The sequence below is a fragment of the Zerene cesonia genome, chromosome Z, assembly GCF_012273895.1.
Source record: "Zerene cesonia ecotype Mississippi chromosome Z, Zerene_cesonia_1.1, whole genome shotgun sequence".
NCBI classification, from domain to species: Eukaryota; Metazoa; Arthropoda; class Insecta; order Lepidoptera; family Pieridae; genus Zerene; species Zerene cesonia.
Window position 1 is genome coordinate 5,239,729 of NC_052122.1, and position 17,516 is coordinate 5,257,244.

The following is a 17,516-nucleotide window of genomic DNA, read 5'->3' on the forward strand; positions in this document are numbered from 1 at the left end:
TCGCTAACCGTATGTTTGTCAGTCTGTGTCCGTAGTTTCGTCACCGGGCTGTAGATAATTAGAACGTTAAAATTTTCAGAGTTGATGTATTTATCCGTTATTGTTATACAACACATAATAAAAAAATCTAAGCTAGGTAACGTTTTTATACTGTATGAGCGACAACATTTTTTGCTTATCAGCCTATTTTTACCGCGGTTCAAATCGCAATTGACTATTTTTATTTTGTAATGCGTTTTAAATGAAAGCCTGTGACAGCATTGTGTAACTTTTATGCGAAAACAATTACCAAACTAGTCAGGAACAATGAATATTTATATAAATAATAATATAAAATAGAATATTCATATTTGTGTATATAATTGCCATAATTATTAAAAAACTTAATGGCTAACACTATCGAGAGCGCCGCCATGCCATGATTCCGCAGCGAGGCCGCGGGGTTATTTTTCTTTTTGAAATCAACCCGAGTAGGGGGTGACATTTTCTAGCCGCGGGTGCAACCGCGAGGCACAGCTACCCGACTATATTTTGTTAGTTATATTTTACCATTGGACATATTGATGTGCATGTAAACCATTAGATAGTAATAAGAATCTAAAATGATAATATTTAAAACGAGGATTTATTTCTTAATAGGTATTTTGTCTTAATCCACTGATCGTATTTAAACAATTGTCATATGAAATTGTGTAAGAAGGATAGCTTTATACTAAAGTATTATTTATGTACTTTCGTTTTTTATCATAACAATAAACAGTAGTTACATGCATTATTAAACGTTAAATATCTATTAAACATAAACATCTTGCGTTAAGTTTTTTTTAATTTTTACAGTAATTTAATTTCGGTATAAATAATGTTCTGCATAAATTATAATCCATCCGTTAAAATGACACATAAAGTATGAAAAGGCTTTCAAATAGTTAATTTAGAAACGAGCGGTAAAAACCAGCGCAAACCTTCAAATAGAAATAGATTCTATCTATTAATATAATACATAAACAAGGCTGAATACGTCATACGCTTTAAGTGAGTATATTATGGTTGATTGTGTAGGTCACAAAAATTGATTTCAGTCAAGATCTGACAGCTACTTGGCGATATAAAGTAATTTTTATAATTATTTAAGAGCTATATGAAATCTTCGCACCAAAATTCCATCCTAGGTGTATAATTTCTAGTAGAAATTAGTTAGCTGAAAAGTGAGTTCAGGCGATTTTTTTTTTACGTTAATGTTAACAAAGGAAATGTATTCAAACAAAATTAATATTTTTTTTATATACGATTTGCCGAACATTCAGATTTATATAACGTTAAATTATATAAATGTACTTCAATTCCATAATAAAGGATCTATTTCGTCTCAGATTTAGCCAAACAGTAATCCTCGCTTTAAAAATATTTTTATTTGTTTAGAAAAGGCAAAGGTCAGCAACCCTTTTTTGAGAATATAAAAATAAAGGTAAATTAATGTTTATTTTTTCGCTCGTTCGGCTTCATTAAATAAATGGCCTCTTAAGTTTTTTAACGATATCGCTTTTCCATGTCATTAACGAATAAAATAACCGTCCAACTATGAATAATAATGTATAGAAGCTAACTCACACTGACAAATGCCCAACGCAATATTACCGTGAGTGTGGCCGAATGCGCGGGAATTAACAAATGCTAAGCGACACGTGATCAGTTCATGTCATATTTACTAATTTAATAATGGTGTCGTTATCACTTGGACATTACAAAATTAGCAAAATAACATTTGAGGTTTATACATTAACTAGCTGCGCTCCACATAAGTCCAATCCCGTAGGAATATCGGTATAAAAATGGCCTATACGTTATTCCAGTAGTCCAACTGTCTACGTACCAAATTCATTGCAATCGGTTCAGTAATTTTTGCGTGAGAGAGTAACAAACATACACACATCCTTACAAACTTTCACATTTATAATATTAGTAGGATAGGATATTCACGTTAAACGTTTTTTCACATAATATTATTGAATACTTGGTTCACTGCAATTTTAACAACGTCTTGTTTATTTTTCCAAACAGCCTTTAAAATTTAGTGTAATTTTTTTGCATATCAAATATTTCTAATTACATCCACGGAGACTCTTGTACATACGTACTTTGAAACAATAAGACAAGTATAGAAAAGCGTGTAAAAAATTAAACGCAACAAGTGCATAAACAACTTGTAATCTATTTTTTTCAAAATCGATGGACATGTATATTCTTAATCAATAAACTAATTTAATAATTGACTCAAATAATGAAACAATCATGTGACCGAGACTTTCACACCATGCTCTATCTAAAAGTAAAAATGGCCACCAATTTAACTCTCATGCAAATCTTCCGAATCATTAAAAATCCGGCTAGCGTTTGACGATGCTTGGTGACAAATATAAGTTATATATGCCTAGTGATATCTATCGACTATCGTGATTTATATCGAGTTAAATATTCGCCTAAAGCACAATTAATAGACTATTACTCATAAAAGTTGTAAATCCTAATTTAGTGTGATACTTTTCCTTTTAACTTCTTTATACAGGTCTGGATAGGCAAAATTATAAGAGTCAAGGCCTTTTTTAAAGAAGTCCTAAATTTTACTTAATTACTTGATTTTTTTATGAATCACCTTAAAAAATAAAAAATATAAATAATGATGATCGGTTGCTTACAGAGCCGTTCGTTCACTAGCGGCACAAAGAGAACACTTGCTCTTTGTGCCGCTAGTGAACTATAGAACTCGAACCCTTACGGCACGCGTAGCGTAAGACCGGCGTATGACCCTATCTACCACAGAAAGTCAAACAAAAAAAAAAAAAAAACATTCATGTAGACTTTGACAAGTGTTTTTAAGTTGTAATTTTCTGTAAAGCTACCGCTGAGTCGAGAGATCATTTCAACAGCAAAAAAAAAAAGCGGCAATAAACAAGATCAATCTGTTTATCTAGTTAATAACGATAAATTAATCCTGTTAACGAACAGGATTAAAATTCATTTGTTGCCTAAAAGCTGTCCTGTTGTTAATTAGTGACTTAAATATTCCAAGTACTTCTCATCGTGTAATTGGTTTATTGAGTAATAAGCTTTATTAATCTGTACAGATTTAATAAAAAAAAAACTGAAATTAGTTATCTACATGACAAGGAATTTATTACAAACCGTAGACGAATGAATACATTCAAAGTATTTTGTACATTCAGTAATAACTAAAATATCGCAATATCTCAACTACTTTCAAACGGATTTATATTCCCATGTTATTGATATAAAATCAGCCCTCATGTACTGCGAGTTTGTAATTTCATAACATGACATTCAATGTGGCGGTCAGAGTGATTGAATTTTCTGAATAAAAATTGCGACGGTATTAAATTTACAAATCATTCAAGTTATTACTCTCTCATGTTTATTAAGGTTAGATTTATATTAGATAAGGTGGGTTTGTTATATAGAAACTATTATTCTGTAAAGTATTGTAATATTTCAAACTTATTTTATAAATAAAGATAAGTAAGACAAGTATTAATATTTACTTTTAATTTTCATTGAGATTTATTTCAGACGATTTAAATTATTTAGATAGAATATAAAGTAGTATAGAAATTAAAGACTTATTAACAAGTAAAAAGTCTAATAATAAAAATAACATAAAAGCACAAGTGTTAGATAACTCCAATCATTACAGTTAGAATAACAAGTAACAGGCCATACAACAGTTACAATCAATACAGTCACGAGTAATTTGCTAATTCTAAATAAGATACATTTAGAATGAGAACAGTTTCTTTGATATTATAGGAATTAACTCTATTTGCTCGTTTTTAGATATAGCAAGTAAATGTAAAGTGTTTTAAAAATCAGCTATCGGTTAAAGGTTAAAAAGTTTAATACGTTTCATACTCAAAATATTATTTTTTCCATTTTTTTTTTCACCATCGGCAATGGAGATGGTGCTTCGCCTGGTGGTAAGCGTTACCACCGCCCATAAACATATAATTATCGTCCCACCTATACTCTCATTATACTTGTTACCTTGCCCTGGTTGCCTGGAGGAATCACTTCTAAGTGATAAGGCCGCCCAACGTATTGTGCTCTTTGTTCTGTAAGCCCATGTTATTTTTGAGCTTTCTTCTTTGTACAATTTTGTTGAAGATTAAATAAATAAATAAACAAAACGTTATTTCGTTATGGACTCCTTATACAATTTGTACCATTTTTGGTTTATGTAGTAATTAAATAAAAAAAAATATTAAAACATGCTTATTCATGTAACAATAATAGATATTGTTTCACATGACGTTGAAATATGAAACGGACTAAAAATGTTAAATCAACAGAAACGCAAGCGATACTAGATAACTATCATAAAGAAATTATTGAATATATAAATAGTGAAGTCCCGTGTCCCCTACTGGGGTATGGGGCAGATGATATATATCTGTTTCACTGATCGATTTTCTTTATGGACAAGTAGGTGATCAGCCTTCTGTGTTCTGCCAGACCGAGACATTTTTTTTAGTGTCCCCACCGGGAATCGAACCCAGGACCCCTCGGTTCTACGCTTACGCGTTTACCACTGTACCAAGGAGGCGTCTGTATATAAATAGGTAGTAGTGAATGAAATACAAGCTTTAATATGTGCAGAAACCAAACATTTTAGGCAAATGATTGAGTTGATTGCTTCGAAAAAAGATAGAATAGTATAATATTCAGATTAGATCATATGAAGAATCAGTTGGAGATAGAAAAATTAAGTTATTTATTCCGCTTGTTCTATGGAATCCGAAGAGCAAAAAGAAGCAATAGGAAAAGGCTAATAAGGGTTTAAAAAATATTTATCGTAAATATTTTATTTAACGGATTAATTATTTAGTTTTTTGTTGTTTTAGTTTTAGATAATTCATTTTATTTATTACCAGTATATAGGTAACGTTTCAGTCTCCCCGTGACCACGCCTGCTGTAAAGTGTTCGAAACGTCGGGTTAATAATATAATGAATAAATCGCGTTTAAAATCCGTTAAAAAGTTTAATTTAATTTTTAATTTCTAAATGTATAATACTCGCGTAAACACAAGAAAATACTAATTTCTGAAAATTTCTACTGGATTTGGATGATTTGTACAAAATTTGTTGACCGGACTGTAAGTCGTAAATGTTTATAGAAAACGAATAGATAAGTAGTGTTTGCCATTTATCTAGGCCTACTAGTCACAAGTAGTCCAATCTTCACTAGGCGTTTTTGTGTTGTTGGCATAACTTCCATTATATAATACATTATCATACAAAAAATGTTTACCGTCAAAAAATATGTGCAAATTATATCCATCCTTATACCGTAGTACATATTTAAAAAAAGAAGACGAAAAGCGTTAATAGTTTGTCAAATGCAAATGATACACGTAAACTATAATACTTAAAAAAAAGTTTGCCGGGAAGTTTGCATTTTTAGCTAATTATAGATTAGAATAGTTCTTTTATGAGTCAAGACGATTAAATGATAAAATTCCCTATTAAAAATACAAATGAAAACTTAAGAACGCCGAACCGCGGTATCGAATTCCACGGCCGCTTCAGCATCAAAATACTTCGATTATTTTATTTTATGTAATATGTACGTATAAATTCCGCTTAATACCAATTAATTAAAAATTTAAAATATTTGTCAGACAATTTTAATTTGAAAAATATCGAAAAATTTAAATGGAAGCTATTATAATATGTAAGTCAACCCCAACAATCCCAAAAGTCAAAACCAAAAAAATAAAATGATGATCTAATTAAGATATAATTAAAATAAGTTTAAAAAAAACGAGCTTCCGAGCGGCTTATTGATTATTCATTTATTTTAAATGTTTTTTTCTACATGTTATTTATTCTTATAAATAACATATAGATACTGTAGTCATTATCAATATAACAAATACTAAACGTTTTATCTTACCTTCCTCAATAGTATCACAAAGATCCATCATCACTGTTTCGCACTGAAAGCTCGATCGCGACACTCAAATTTGGATTAAGGTTTACGCTACGTCCACCTCAGTGCTTGAAGGGCTAGACTAGAATGTTTAGGATTCAGCTGCGATCTGTTTTGTGACTAAGGGAGGGGCGAATAGAGAGATCAGGCGTGTTCAGAGGGCGATAGAGGAGGGGCTCAGCACTCGTTTGTAAACGCCCTAAATTATCGCTCCTCTTCTTTGATTTTACGCGATTATTACGAAATTTCAAACTCGACGCGTATTCAATTTTTATTTTTGACTTTCAAAGCGCTTGCACGTTTAATGGATTTCCACCGCTTCAGAGTTAATCTTTTTTAAATGAACACTTTAACACTCATTTATCAGCGTGTTTGAATAAGTACTTGGTACTTACTAGATTCGGATCCCCAATGAAACGGAAATAAGATGATAGCGCAGGGATTAAGCGCAAAATCCCACTTCACTTTACAAGCCGAGTGATTTAACCCGGGGCTAATTATTGCGCTTCATACAAACAACCTAATTACCGGGGTTACAATATATAATCCGACACGTACCGACTTAGCGAGAGATACACATATCATATTACGTTTATCTTCGATCATTAATAGCGACTAGATACACAATCAGCCTCAAAGTAATGTCGTCACCAAAAGTCTACCCAGGGTAAGGTTTTGGTGCCTTGAAATAAGGTTGAACTTATTTTGATGATTAATAGACCGATGCCTTCAAGATTTATTGATTTGGTACGTTTGGTGAATACACCATAAAGTTGTGTCAAAAAACTTTTGCTTTTCTTTTGATTTAAATATTGCAAAACACGTTTGACCACAGTTCTAAGATTTCGTTTTGGTATAGGATTATATAAAGAACTGGATACGCCAATACTTTTTAATGATCGAAGAATTATATACCATTATCCATGTGTATAACATCTTAAAAAAATTAAGTGCATTGCAAAAAATTCTCCTATCTGTCCGTCCTTGTCTCTCACCGGTATATTAAAGATTATTGGCATTAATATAAGAGTATGCATACGGTATTATTTTAAGCGGACCCTAAATGAATTAAACCAACAAGGACACCTATGATTCTATCAAGTAAGAGCCTTACGTTAACCTTGTATAATTACTTTTTTTTAATTAAATTTGTTAAACATTAATAAACTTATCAGATTATAATTATATAAATACATTTTAACTCCGGCATTATTAATTTCAATGTGAAATATAAACTACCTATAATGTTACTGCAGTACATAGTTATTCTACATACATTCTACATATATCATTATTTTTCTTTAAAAAATATAAGGATATCAGAAACTAAAAAATATAGGGAAATACAGACAATGTTATTTGCTTATGTTTCTATTATTAAAAAAACATATATATGAGTTTATAGCCCCAGAAAAATAGCGCCTTGTTTTAAAAATAATTCACATAAAAATCAATCTAAATACGTCAGATATTGAGTGGTAGTTATTGAGCTTATTTTGTCTATAAAAATAAAATTGTTACTTCATCTACCCTCCTGGGGCTACTCCTGGGGCGTTACCATGACATCTTAAAGCGGAACTAATGCCAGCGAGGGAAAATTACGGTTTAGCGCTAGGCTACCAATAACAACTCCATAATTTTCCACATCGGAGTTTGTCCTGCTTAAAGGAGGACGTTACGTCACATTAACCCCGTTAGTCTCCATATATTGTAAGAGTTTAACGTATTAAAGTTTGGACAGTCCACAGTGGGACAGACACTCATACATACAATCATTTACTTATACCGTATAAGTAAATGATTGTGAAAATGAAAAAACAGTGGAGAACCTCGAACTTCAAAATCGATAAATCAAGGTTCAAGACCGGGGCGAGCGTGCAGGAAATAAATAGATTTTTCAATTTTTCAATTTTTCAATCAATTTATCTGTACATGTGGATAACGTCACCACTGCTTAAAACGGTGAAGGAATACATCGTGAGGAAACCGGCATGTCCAAGTATCAAAAAAGTTCGAAGATATGCGACATCTGCCAACCCGCACTTGGCCATTGTGGTGGATTATGGCCTAAACCCTCATAGGAGGCCTGTGTCCCAGCAGTGGGAACATACATGGGCCGATGATGATGATGATGATGAAATGATTGTATGTAGGAGTCGAGCATGCTTCGGCACGAATTGAGGCAGCGATCACCGGGGAAGTTACCTCCACAGAAAACGCGCGAAATAGCAGCATGCTACTGTGTTTCGTTCGGTGTGTGGGGGAACCTACATCCTTTTCTTAACTCCTACCAGTCCTTTCCATTATTTCTCTTGTCGACCCTTTCTTAACCCTTTCTAATTTAAAGTCAGCAATCCATAGGTGGAGGCGTAAGGCAATCGCATTTACGCCTCTCCAAATGTTCATGGGCAGTAGTAACGTTTATCATCTGGCTATCCACCAGCTCCAATGTCGATAATGACATAAAAAACATGGTTTTCCCATATATGCAATACATATCTATGCATCTAAATAACTATAACGTATCTTTATAATTTTTTATAAAAATATGCTGCCGTTCAAAAAAATGGAGAGATATATTAAAGTCAGCGCATTACTTGAAGAACTGAACACAATATTCAATGGACAAAGCGTATAAGAAATTGTTTGGTATATGAAGATGTTCTTGGCTTTTTCACGCTTAAATTAGTAAAAGAATGGTGCTAAAATTTATGTGATGCAAATATTTTCGCCGACAAATAAAATTTGATGGAAGCCATTTTGTTCAAAGCTCTGAGATCCATCTTCCGCAACCAAAATACATCCAATCAAACATCGGTTATTAAACAAAACCGCTCACCTTGCGTCTGAGGCGTGTGCGAGGGGGTTTTACCGGAGTTCGGCGCACCCTTACTAGAAGCCGACGATGAATGTGAAGTCTTCCGTCCGGGCTGCAAATAAATGGTCACATTAACACCATGCAACAAATTTAATTTTCTCACCACAAACATATAACATAACACACACGATCATGCACTATTATTACACGGGACTGTCTTTAATAAACATGACCATACTACATGAGGGTAGTTGGAAATTTCCCCAATATTCAAGTGCTACCAAGTACATATAATGATGTTTCATATAGAAGCGACACTCCTCAGCCCCCGCACGTGCGAACGCCCTAACCCCGCGCATCTCTCTCAAATCAAGTACATCACAACACGCTTGATTTTTGTTTAATTGGAATAGACTACACACACACACACACACAGTTACATCTCTGTGTGTACAACACGAAATCCGACTAACAAATTGAGTAGAATTTGAAATAATTCGGGTGTGATACTCCATATGGTAGGTATAGGTACGTTCATGCTTATACAAGTGTGAAGCAGGTAAGTGATACCCAGACATACCCCTTTCGACTTGGCAGTGTGCGTGGGAGTGCCGCTACCAGTGGCCATAGGCGACGCGTCGCCCTCTTTCTCGCCGCTCGAGTCACTCGACTGGCTATCGTGCGACACTGGCTTGTACGGCGGTATGGTCTTCACATTACCGCCCTTTTTCTGCACATTTAACACGCCGTGAATAACGTGACTGTATACATGTTGCTAGGAACTTCGTCGGTCGATATATCGGACGTCATTAAAATCATTGCAGACTTTGATGGCTATGTAAGTTTCGCCGATCAATTTATTAATGTAACAAATATCTCCATCGTTCACGCCAATAATATTACTAGGGGCTTCGGTGATTGAATGGAATTGACTGTTAATTTTTTTTTCATGTAATATAAGTTAAGCTTTAGGGCTAACATAATCCGTGTCTTCTATTATAGTTCAATCATCGCTATTTAGTAACTACTAAATAGCAGTGCATTAGTTCTATCAACATAGCTCTATTTCTATTTCAATAGCACAAAATTATAGATAATTTATCAACAAGACTATGTGGTACTCATATCATACTAATTATTAGCAATTTGATTAAGTGCTTGTTTGTATAATTGAGATGCTTTATAATTGTTGTAGATTTGGCTGACACGTGATATGCTGATATAGTTGTATCAGTAATAACAAACAAACTACAATTTAACGTATACCACCAAAGCGACACCCTAAGACAGTTATTATTATTATTTATATTGTGCATAAATCATGTTTATAAATAATTTTGAAATTGTATACAACTAAGTTTATAAATCTCCTGTCAGTAACTAAGAGATAAATAACTAGACTCGGTTCAATAATTAGACATGAACAAGAAAAAACTTCAGAAACCAACTATGTCTTCAATAAGAATTAAATAGTAAATAAGACAAAATGTAAAACAATCATATCTAATATAAACCAAAATACATTCAATATTCACAACATACCAGTTTACTATAATGATGTTGGCAATATCCACAATACTTCACGTTGTCCAGATAATTACCAGCCTCTTCACACAAAAGACCCAGAGCCTGGGCGCATGTCACGTGAAACTGTTGTCGACATCCTAAGGACAATGCATTGAATAAATACAAATCTATTTTTGTACATCTATACTAATAATATTAACCTAAACAGTTTGTTTGTTTCTTTGTGGTAATCTCAAAAGATACTGGATCAATTTTTAAAATGTTTCACCATTCTATATGTATGTGATCCCTGGGTGCTACAGGTTATAATTGTACCACAGGAGAAGTCAGAGCACTACGCTAGTTTCTAATACACTTGCGATTTGTCTCCTTTGTACATCAACCATGTTACTAAGAAGTCATCCATTTCAATCTGACTTGCATGTAGTTTGCCTGCATATCCCATTTTCACAATAGGTTTAAAGTACATCTGTACTTCCATCATTCTGTTGTATGAACATATAATAAAACTTCAATAAGTTTAGATAGCAAGTAAAGCCTAACCCAAGTGCAGTATTTTTATGTAAAACTATAAATAGTATGTATAAGATTTTCAACTATGATCTTTTCTTATCTTACACGACAATACCATACAAACTTTAAATCTGATATGAGGTTTGCGCTCTGACATTACTGTAGTACTTGCATGAATACATGTTTGAATGATGCTTTTCAATGTACAATAGGGAACATTATTATTCAAATTTTGTTTAATATTGTATTCGAAAACGTGGAGATTTTAAGGTCAATTATTATTTACAGTTTGACAAGATATTTAACTAAATACATGTCAAAACATAACTTACAAGCATATCAAGTAATTATATATGTATACTAACATACCCGGCCACGCGTTGCTGTGGCTGTGGCTAAAATTATTGCTAATTATAAATTATTGGGATCTTAAGTTGGACCAAATTTCACAAAAAATTCCACATTTCATCAAAATCGGTTGAGTTGGTGAAGAGTTCATTGGGAACATACATCATGACACTGGATTTTTAAATATTAAGAATATGCTAGCTGCCCTGGCAAACACTGTTGCACTTCATTCATATCACATAGGGGTATGAAAAATATATGTTGGCTGATTCTCAGACCTACATATTATGCGCACAAAATTTCATGACAATTGGTCCAGCGATTTCTGATGAGCTGATCTTCAGCAATGACTATGGTAACTAACATTGTGGCACGACAACTTTATACATATTTAATTATATCTTGATATTGCAAATGTGAAAGTTTGTTTGTTTGGATGTTTGTCCATTAATCACATTAAAACTACTGAACAGATTTTGATGAAACTTGGTATACAGAGAGCTCATAAGCTGGCTATAGTATCTAAATAAGTATAGATTTTTATCCCAATTAAATGATCCCCTGGGATAAAACAGGAGTCTTTATATCTGGGCAGAGTTGGGACAAGCATCTAGTTATATAGAAACAACAAGGCCAACAAAAGCAGTAACAAGTACTCACCAGATTTGTTGCACTGCATACATGCACCGGCATTTGCACGATGTGTCTTTCCCAAATCTTGACAGATATAGCAAGTCTATAGGAAACAGAAAAGAATAATTTTAGGAAATCGATATTAATAATATTATAAAGAAGAAGAGTTTGTTTGTTTTGTTGTTATAACATGCTAATCCTAGGAACTACTGATCTTTTTTTGAAAAATTTTTTTTAATTTTAGATAGCCCATTTATAGAGGAAGGTGTTAAGCAATATATGTACCACAGGCGAAGCCAGGGCGAACTGCTCAAAATATGATTAATTTTTTAATCTTTAATTAAATTATCACGTAATTTTCAAGTGACGATACTGATTTTCTTAATTAATTCTCATTCTATGGCACTACTTTTTTATAGAATAATCTCAATTATTTGGAAATGTTCTAAGTTATGTATTAAATATTGAAAACAATAACAAATCAAAGTACCTTGTTATAACGCTCTGGAGGTATTAACCGCAATACAATTGGCTCCATAGATGTTACATTGCCAAATCTTACTTCAGGTATGTATAAAGCACATACAACATGAGCCCATCCACCAGTATCTGTCCTCTTCAGAGCACCCGACTTGGATGGACAAAGCTCGCATCTCTGACAACAAATATCAATATAAAATTGACAACAATCTGCACAATTTAATGCATAAAAACATCTTAGGACCGTGTAGTTTTACTTTTTAATCCATCTAATAAGAATGATATTATTAGCAAGTTGTACTTATCTCTATAATGCTCAATATTGATACATCTAATTGTGTTAAATGTGTATGAAATGCATCATTTGTAGTATAAATAACCAGATCATGCAAAGGTTGTTTGTAGAACATATGTAAGGTAAACACTGCACCAAAAAGGCAGAGAAAATATAGATATAGAAAATATAATTTTGAAAAGTGAATAAACTTACGACTTTGCCTTTAGTTTCGGGACTTTCACACTTCCTGCAGAACCAGGGTCCTGTGGGAACTGCAATTATCCCATAACAGGCTGAAAAAAGAATACAAGTTTTAACAAAGCAATCAAAATGTTATTACAATGTTAAATGTTCAATCTTTTTTCCATAAATAAGATATAAGACAAATATTCTAGAGATATATTTTAACTACCTTGATGGACTGCAACAGTGCACCCATTTCCATCACAATAGACTAGCGGGTTGTCTGGCCAACCACGCTCGTCAGAGCATACACAGCATCCTCCTACCATCTCCTTCATATTGAATTCAGCATTATTACTTCAAAACCTGTAAATGACTTTTTTTGTCAAGGAACCAAAATTCCTCTAAGCTAATATGAATGCAATAATAATGATCTTAGCAATCATTGATGAAAAGATGAAGCAATTAATAACCTCGCAATACCTTATATCTTGAAATTAAGGCGCAAATTAATGCATAATTACCCAACCATGAAATACAGTTTCTACGTGACAAGCAAATGTATATGAGAAAAAAAAATTTAGACACAAAATGAATGAATTCAAGATATTATCTTTCTATGAATGAAATATTACCACTTCAAATTGTGTTTTATTAGTTATATCATATTATAATCAGCAATCTATAGAAATATAATGTTAAGCTGTATCCGTATAATCCATGAATTGTGCTTTAAAATACAGAAAACCACTAAAAAAGATTTGCGGTCAATGTTGTAGTACAAGTTACCATACTAAGTGTGATGTTCAGTTGGCCTGTATTTAAACCATAACTGCATTAGTTAATTTTTGCTTAAAATCCAAATACATTTTACACAAACTAAGTATACAAATATGTACTAATCTTAATACATATACAAAGAAAATTAAGCAAACACATAGATCACATGGTGAGATGTAGTAATAAACACTTAACTTATTAATGCATAAAAATGATTTAAATTATATAGCACTAAGAAATACAATATGAGTTAATTTCGTTACAATTGGCCCTGTGTGTGTATGACATATAACCTTGTTTACTTCATATGATAAAATCAATATAGGTAAAAATAGGTCACAGGATCACAGCTGCGCAGATTATGTCGAAGAAAACTTAAATGTATATGAATCGAATGCACCAAAAGAACATATATAGTAAACAAAGTAAATGCACATTATTAGTGATTTTATAGGAAAGGAACATAAATATCATATGAATGGACATACATATCAGTTTATAAAGGATTAAATTTAGTATATCTTACTGTTAGCGCGGTCGATAAAAGCGTCAAATCAATGCGCATACAATTTGAAGTGGTTCGAATGTAAAATGAACCGTGTACAATGAGCATGAAGATACATCTTTCATCAAATCATTGCATATTTACCACGAGAAAAAAATATCCGTTCATTGTTGTAGTATAAATTATCCAGGTATCTATTTATTCATTCATCTTTTTCCAATTTGGTATAAGCATAACACCTCACCTGCGCGGAGCGGTAACGTAAAAAACGAAGTCAATACACAAAACTGAAAGCCATTGATGAAACAAAAAATAAAATTGGAATAATCACAGCAGAAAAAAATTTATATTCGACATCTAAAATTGTTTAAAACAACAAACAAGTCATAATTGATTGCCTCCCCTAACAAGCCATGTTGAATTTAATGATTGACTGCATTCACATTGTTTTGTTGGTGCGTTGCGCAGAAGCGTTTACAAATCCTGGATTGTCTATAGTAATAGACTACAAATGAAAATAATATTTTCACTCGGAATTTGAAAATTCTCATGTTGATTTTTTTTTAATAGCTTAATATTAACTTATTAAGTATCAAATATTCGCACATATTTTTTGTTTTTAAAAATATTATTCGAAAAATTATAAAAGTAAGGCATCGTAAATGTTCAGAAAGTTGCCAGTTCATAAAAGCTAGATTTAAAATCAAAAGTACTACCAACCGTATACAATAATCTCTATGAATCTTTGTCTTTATTGCCATTATGGAAGGAAAAAAAATCTTTGTCTACACTCTACTGTCTGCGAATCCAACACACGAAATATACTCGATGGCAAAAAACGAGCTGTAAAATGATGGACGGATTTTAATAAAACAATGTCGTTGAAAAAAAAACAAGACGTTAAAGTATGTTTTGAGTTGAGCTTAAGGTAGAAGATAATTTAGCCGAGAGAGAAAGTTACGATTGAGGTCGTGTGTCTCGTCTTTCATCTTGCCATCATAAACACCTATTTTGTGGTACCAAAACAAAAAAAAAATATTTTTTTTTCAAAATGTTATGTAATGAAACATTGTATTTTGCAGTTTTTTTTGTACAATTTTTAATATTAAAATGATACCACGTTAAGTGAATCCGTATTCCGTTTATATTTTTCAATTTTGAAGGATTATTTTTCCAATTGTCATATAATTTTTGTCAACGGTTAATAATTACGATCTATTCAAGAAATATTTTAAAATAAAATTGTGAAAAAATTTTGCGAATGCACTAATTATTTATCGAAGTGAAACCTACAGTGGTTGCAATATATCACTTAACAGGCAAGCTAAAGTGAACAACATTGTAAATCACATCACTCTAATCTCACTATACACAATCACTTTGTCACATCATACTTCACACTAATATTATTAATGTTAAAGTTTGTTTGTTTGGATGTTTGTCCGTCAATCACGCTAAAACTACTGAGCGGATTTTGATGTAATTTGGTATACAAACAGGGTATGCAGCTCATACCCTGTTTGTGATAGGATACTTTTTTCCCGATAAAATACCCCCTTGGGATAACAAAGGAATCTTTATATCCGGGTGAAGCCATGAACATTGATAATGGTAGTGACCATGGTTCCTATATTTTGTGACCGAGCTCCTCTTGTTTTACTACTGTTGCAGCTCTCAAAAAATAAAGTCATGCATAGTAGAAAATACAAAAAAAATCCGTTGTACCCATAAACGGGAGTTCCCTTTTTAAGAAAAGAATATTAAGAATATTATATAATAATTTTGATGGACCACGTTAAATTTATACTTTCATTTTTATTTTACAGATAAGACAAATTTGTAAGTATTTTCATTGATTTAAAGTATTTTTTAAATAATGCACACAATATCAATGAAAATAATGATTTCAACGAAATTCGACCAACCAGACACAATAAGTTTTTCTTAAATCAAAAAGACTGATTTTAAAATGTTTAGGCATATTCATGTACATAGATTAATTAGTGGAATGAAGAAGGAAAGGAAGAACATCGCTTATTTTAAAATTTCGTGGCACTGAACAGGATATATTATCTACGAGAATAGTATGTACTTATAAACTAATACATAACTAGAAAATTGTACAATTTTTATGAATAATTACGACTTTAAATTCGTATCATCGCTATGAGATAACTATTATATAATAAATAGCTAAGTCAGTCTGTGTATGTTTAAAATAAATAAACAATGCAATTATGAAGACTGATGTGGTTTAAGGTTTTAAGACATGACATATCGTATAATACTTTTGGGATTTACAAAAAATTGCCGTTTTTAATACAATTCTTCACAATGTTTGTCCTCAATGGACTCCTAAACTACTTAACCGATTATAATAAAATTCGCACACCATGTACAATTCGATCCAACTTGAGAAACTAGGATAGTTTATATTGTTTCAATTATGATAAATGACTACCCGGGCGGAGCTGGGTGTGCAGCTAGTAATTTTTATTAGAGATGCCACGAATATTCGGCAACTATTCGGTATTCGGTCTATTCGGCCACTTTTAAGCTATTCGGTATTCGGCCGAATAATACGTATTATTCGGCCGAATACCGAATAGCAAATCAATGAAAAAAAGGAACATCATATTACTCAAAATTATCTATTTATTTTCAAATTACAACTCTTTAGTAATTAAAATTGATCAGTGGTAAGTTGTGATGGATAAAAACAAGCTTTTCAGCATTTATTGGTAGCAAACGACTACGCTTTTCATCGTAAATGATACCAGCCTCAGAAAATAACCTCTCACTATACACGCTACTTCCAGGAGAAGAAAGAAAGTTTGGAAAATCCAAAAGTGCACGCCTCATAGCGGTTTAAAAAAAAAAAATAAAATAAAAAAAAAGTCTTGAATTTTTCGCGCCATTGTCCACCCAGAAATGGAAAAATAAGGTACTACACGCATGTATTGTAAACGAGCCTTTTTACATAACGTAACAGAAAAATAGTTGATGAGATAGAAATATACATTCGATAAGTGGATTTTTGTTTTGTCAATTAAAATTAAATTACATTGAATTAGACCGTGATCTTCGAAAGGAAATAAATTTAGATGATACCGAAGCGTTAAAAAAAATAAATTCGATTAGTTAAGTTTTTCGCGAGTTATCGTGACCATGCCGGTTTTCATACATACATACAAACGGACAGGCTTAGAATATTTTTTTTAGTTATTTACAAAGCAAAATAAGATTCAAAAATGAAACTAGTGTTTTTTCTTGACAATTATGTATAAATATTATTCTACAAGTGCGATAGAAAATATTTACAGATACTTTTAGTTCAAAAAATCCCTTGATTTTCGTTAAGCGAGAGTAGAGCACTACCTCAACGCTCCGCTTATGAGGCGTGCAATACACTTTAGCAAATTTCGAAAGGTTTGGGCATTGTTTTTCGTTTGC

At 32.2% G+C, this 17,516-nt stretch overlaps 1 protein-coding gene across 6 annotated transcripts in view; it reads right to left on the reverse strand.

The window, feature by feature from the left end:
* LOC119835480 (protein AF-10) overlaps positions 1 to 14,484 on the reverse strand; it is a 36,725-nt gene extending 22,241 nt beyond the window's left edge. For 5 of the 6 annotated variants that reach the window (XM_038360327.1, XM_038360328.1, XM_038360326.1 and 2 more), the window contains exons 1-8: positions 14,208 to 14,484; positions 13,008 to 13,144; positions 12,809 to 12,888; positions 12,329 to 12,493; positions 11,866 to 11,941; positions 10,360 to 10,481; positions 9,398 to 9,547; positions 8,839 to 8,929 (exon numbers count right to left, since the gene is read on the reverse strand). In XM_038360327.1, the coding sequence (XP_038216255.1) occupies positions 8,839 to 8,929; positions 9,398 to 9,547; positions 10,360 to 10,481; positions 11,866 to 11,941; positions 12,329 to 12,493; positions 12,809 to 12,888; positions 13,008 to 13,116 (793 nt within the window). In that variant the 5' untranslated portion in view covers positions 13,117 to 13,144; positions 14,208 to 14,484. The remainder of the gene's footprint in view (positions 1 to 8,838; positions 8,930 to 9,397; positions 9,548 to 10,359; positions 10,482 to 11,865; positions 11,942 to 12,328; positions 12,494 to 12,808; positions 12,889 to 13,007; positions 13,145 to 14,207) is intronic. The other variant, XM_038360324.1, reaches the window with a different exon arrangement.
* Between the last annotated feature and the right edge of the window lie 3,032 nt (positions 14,485 to 17,516).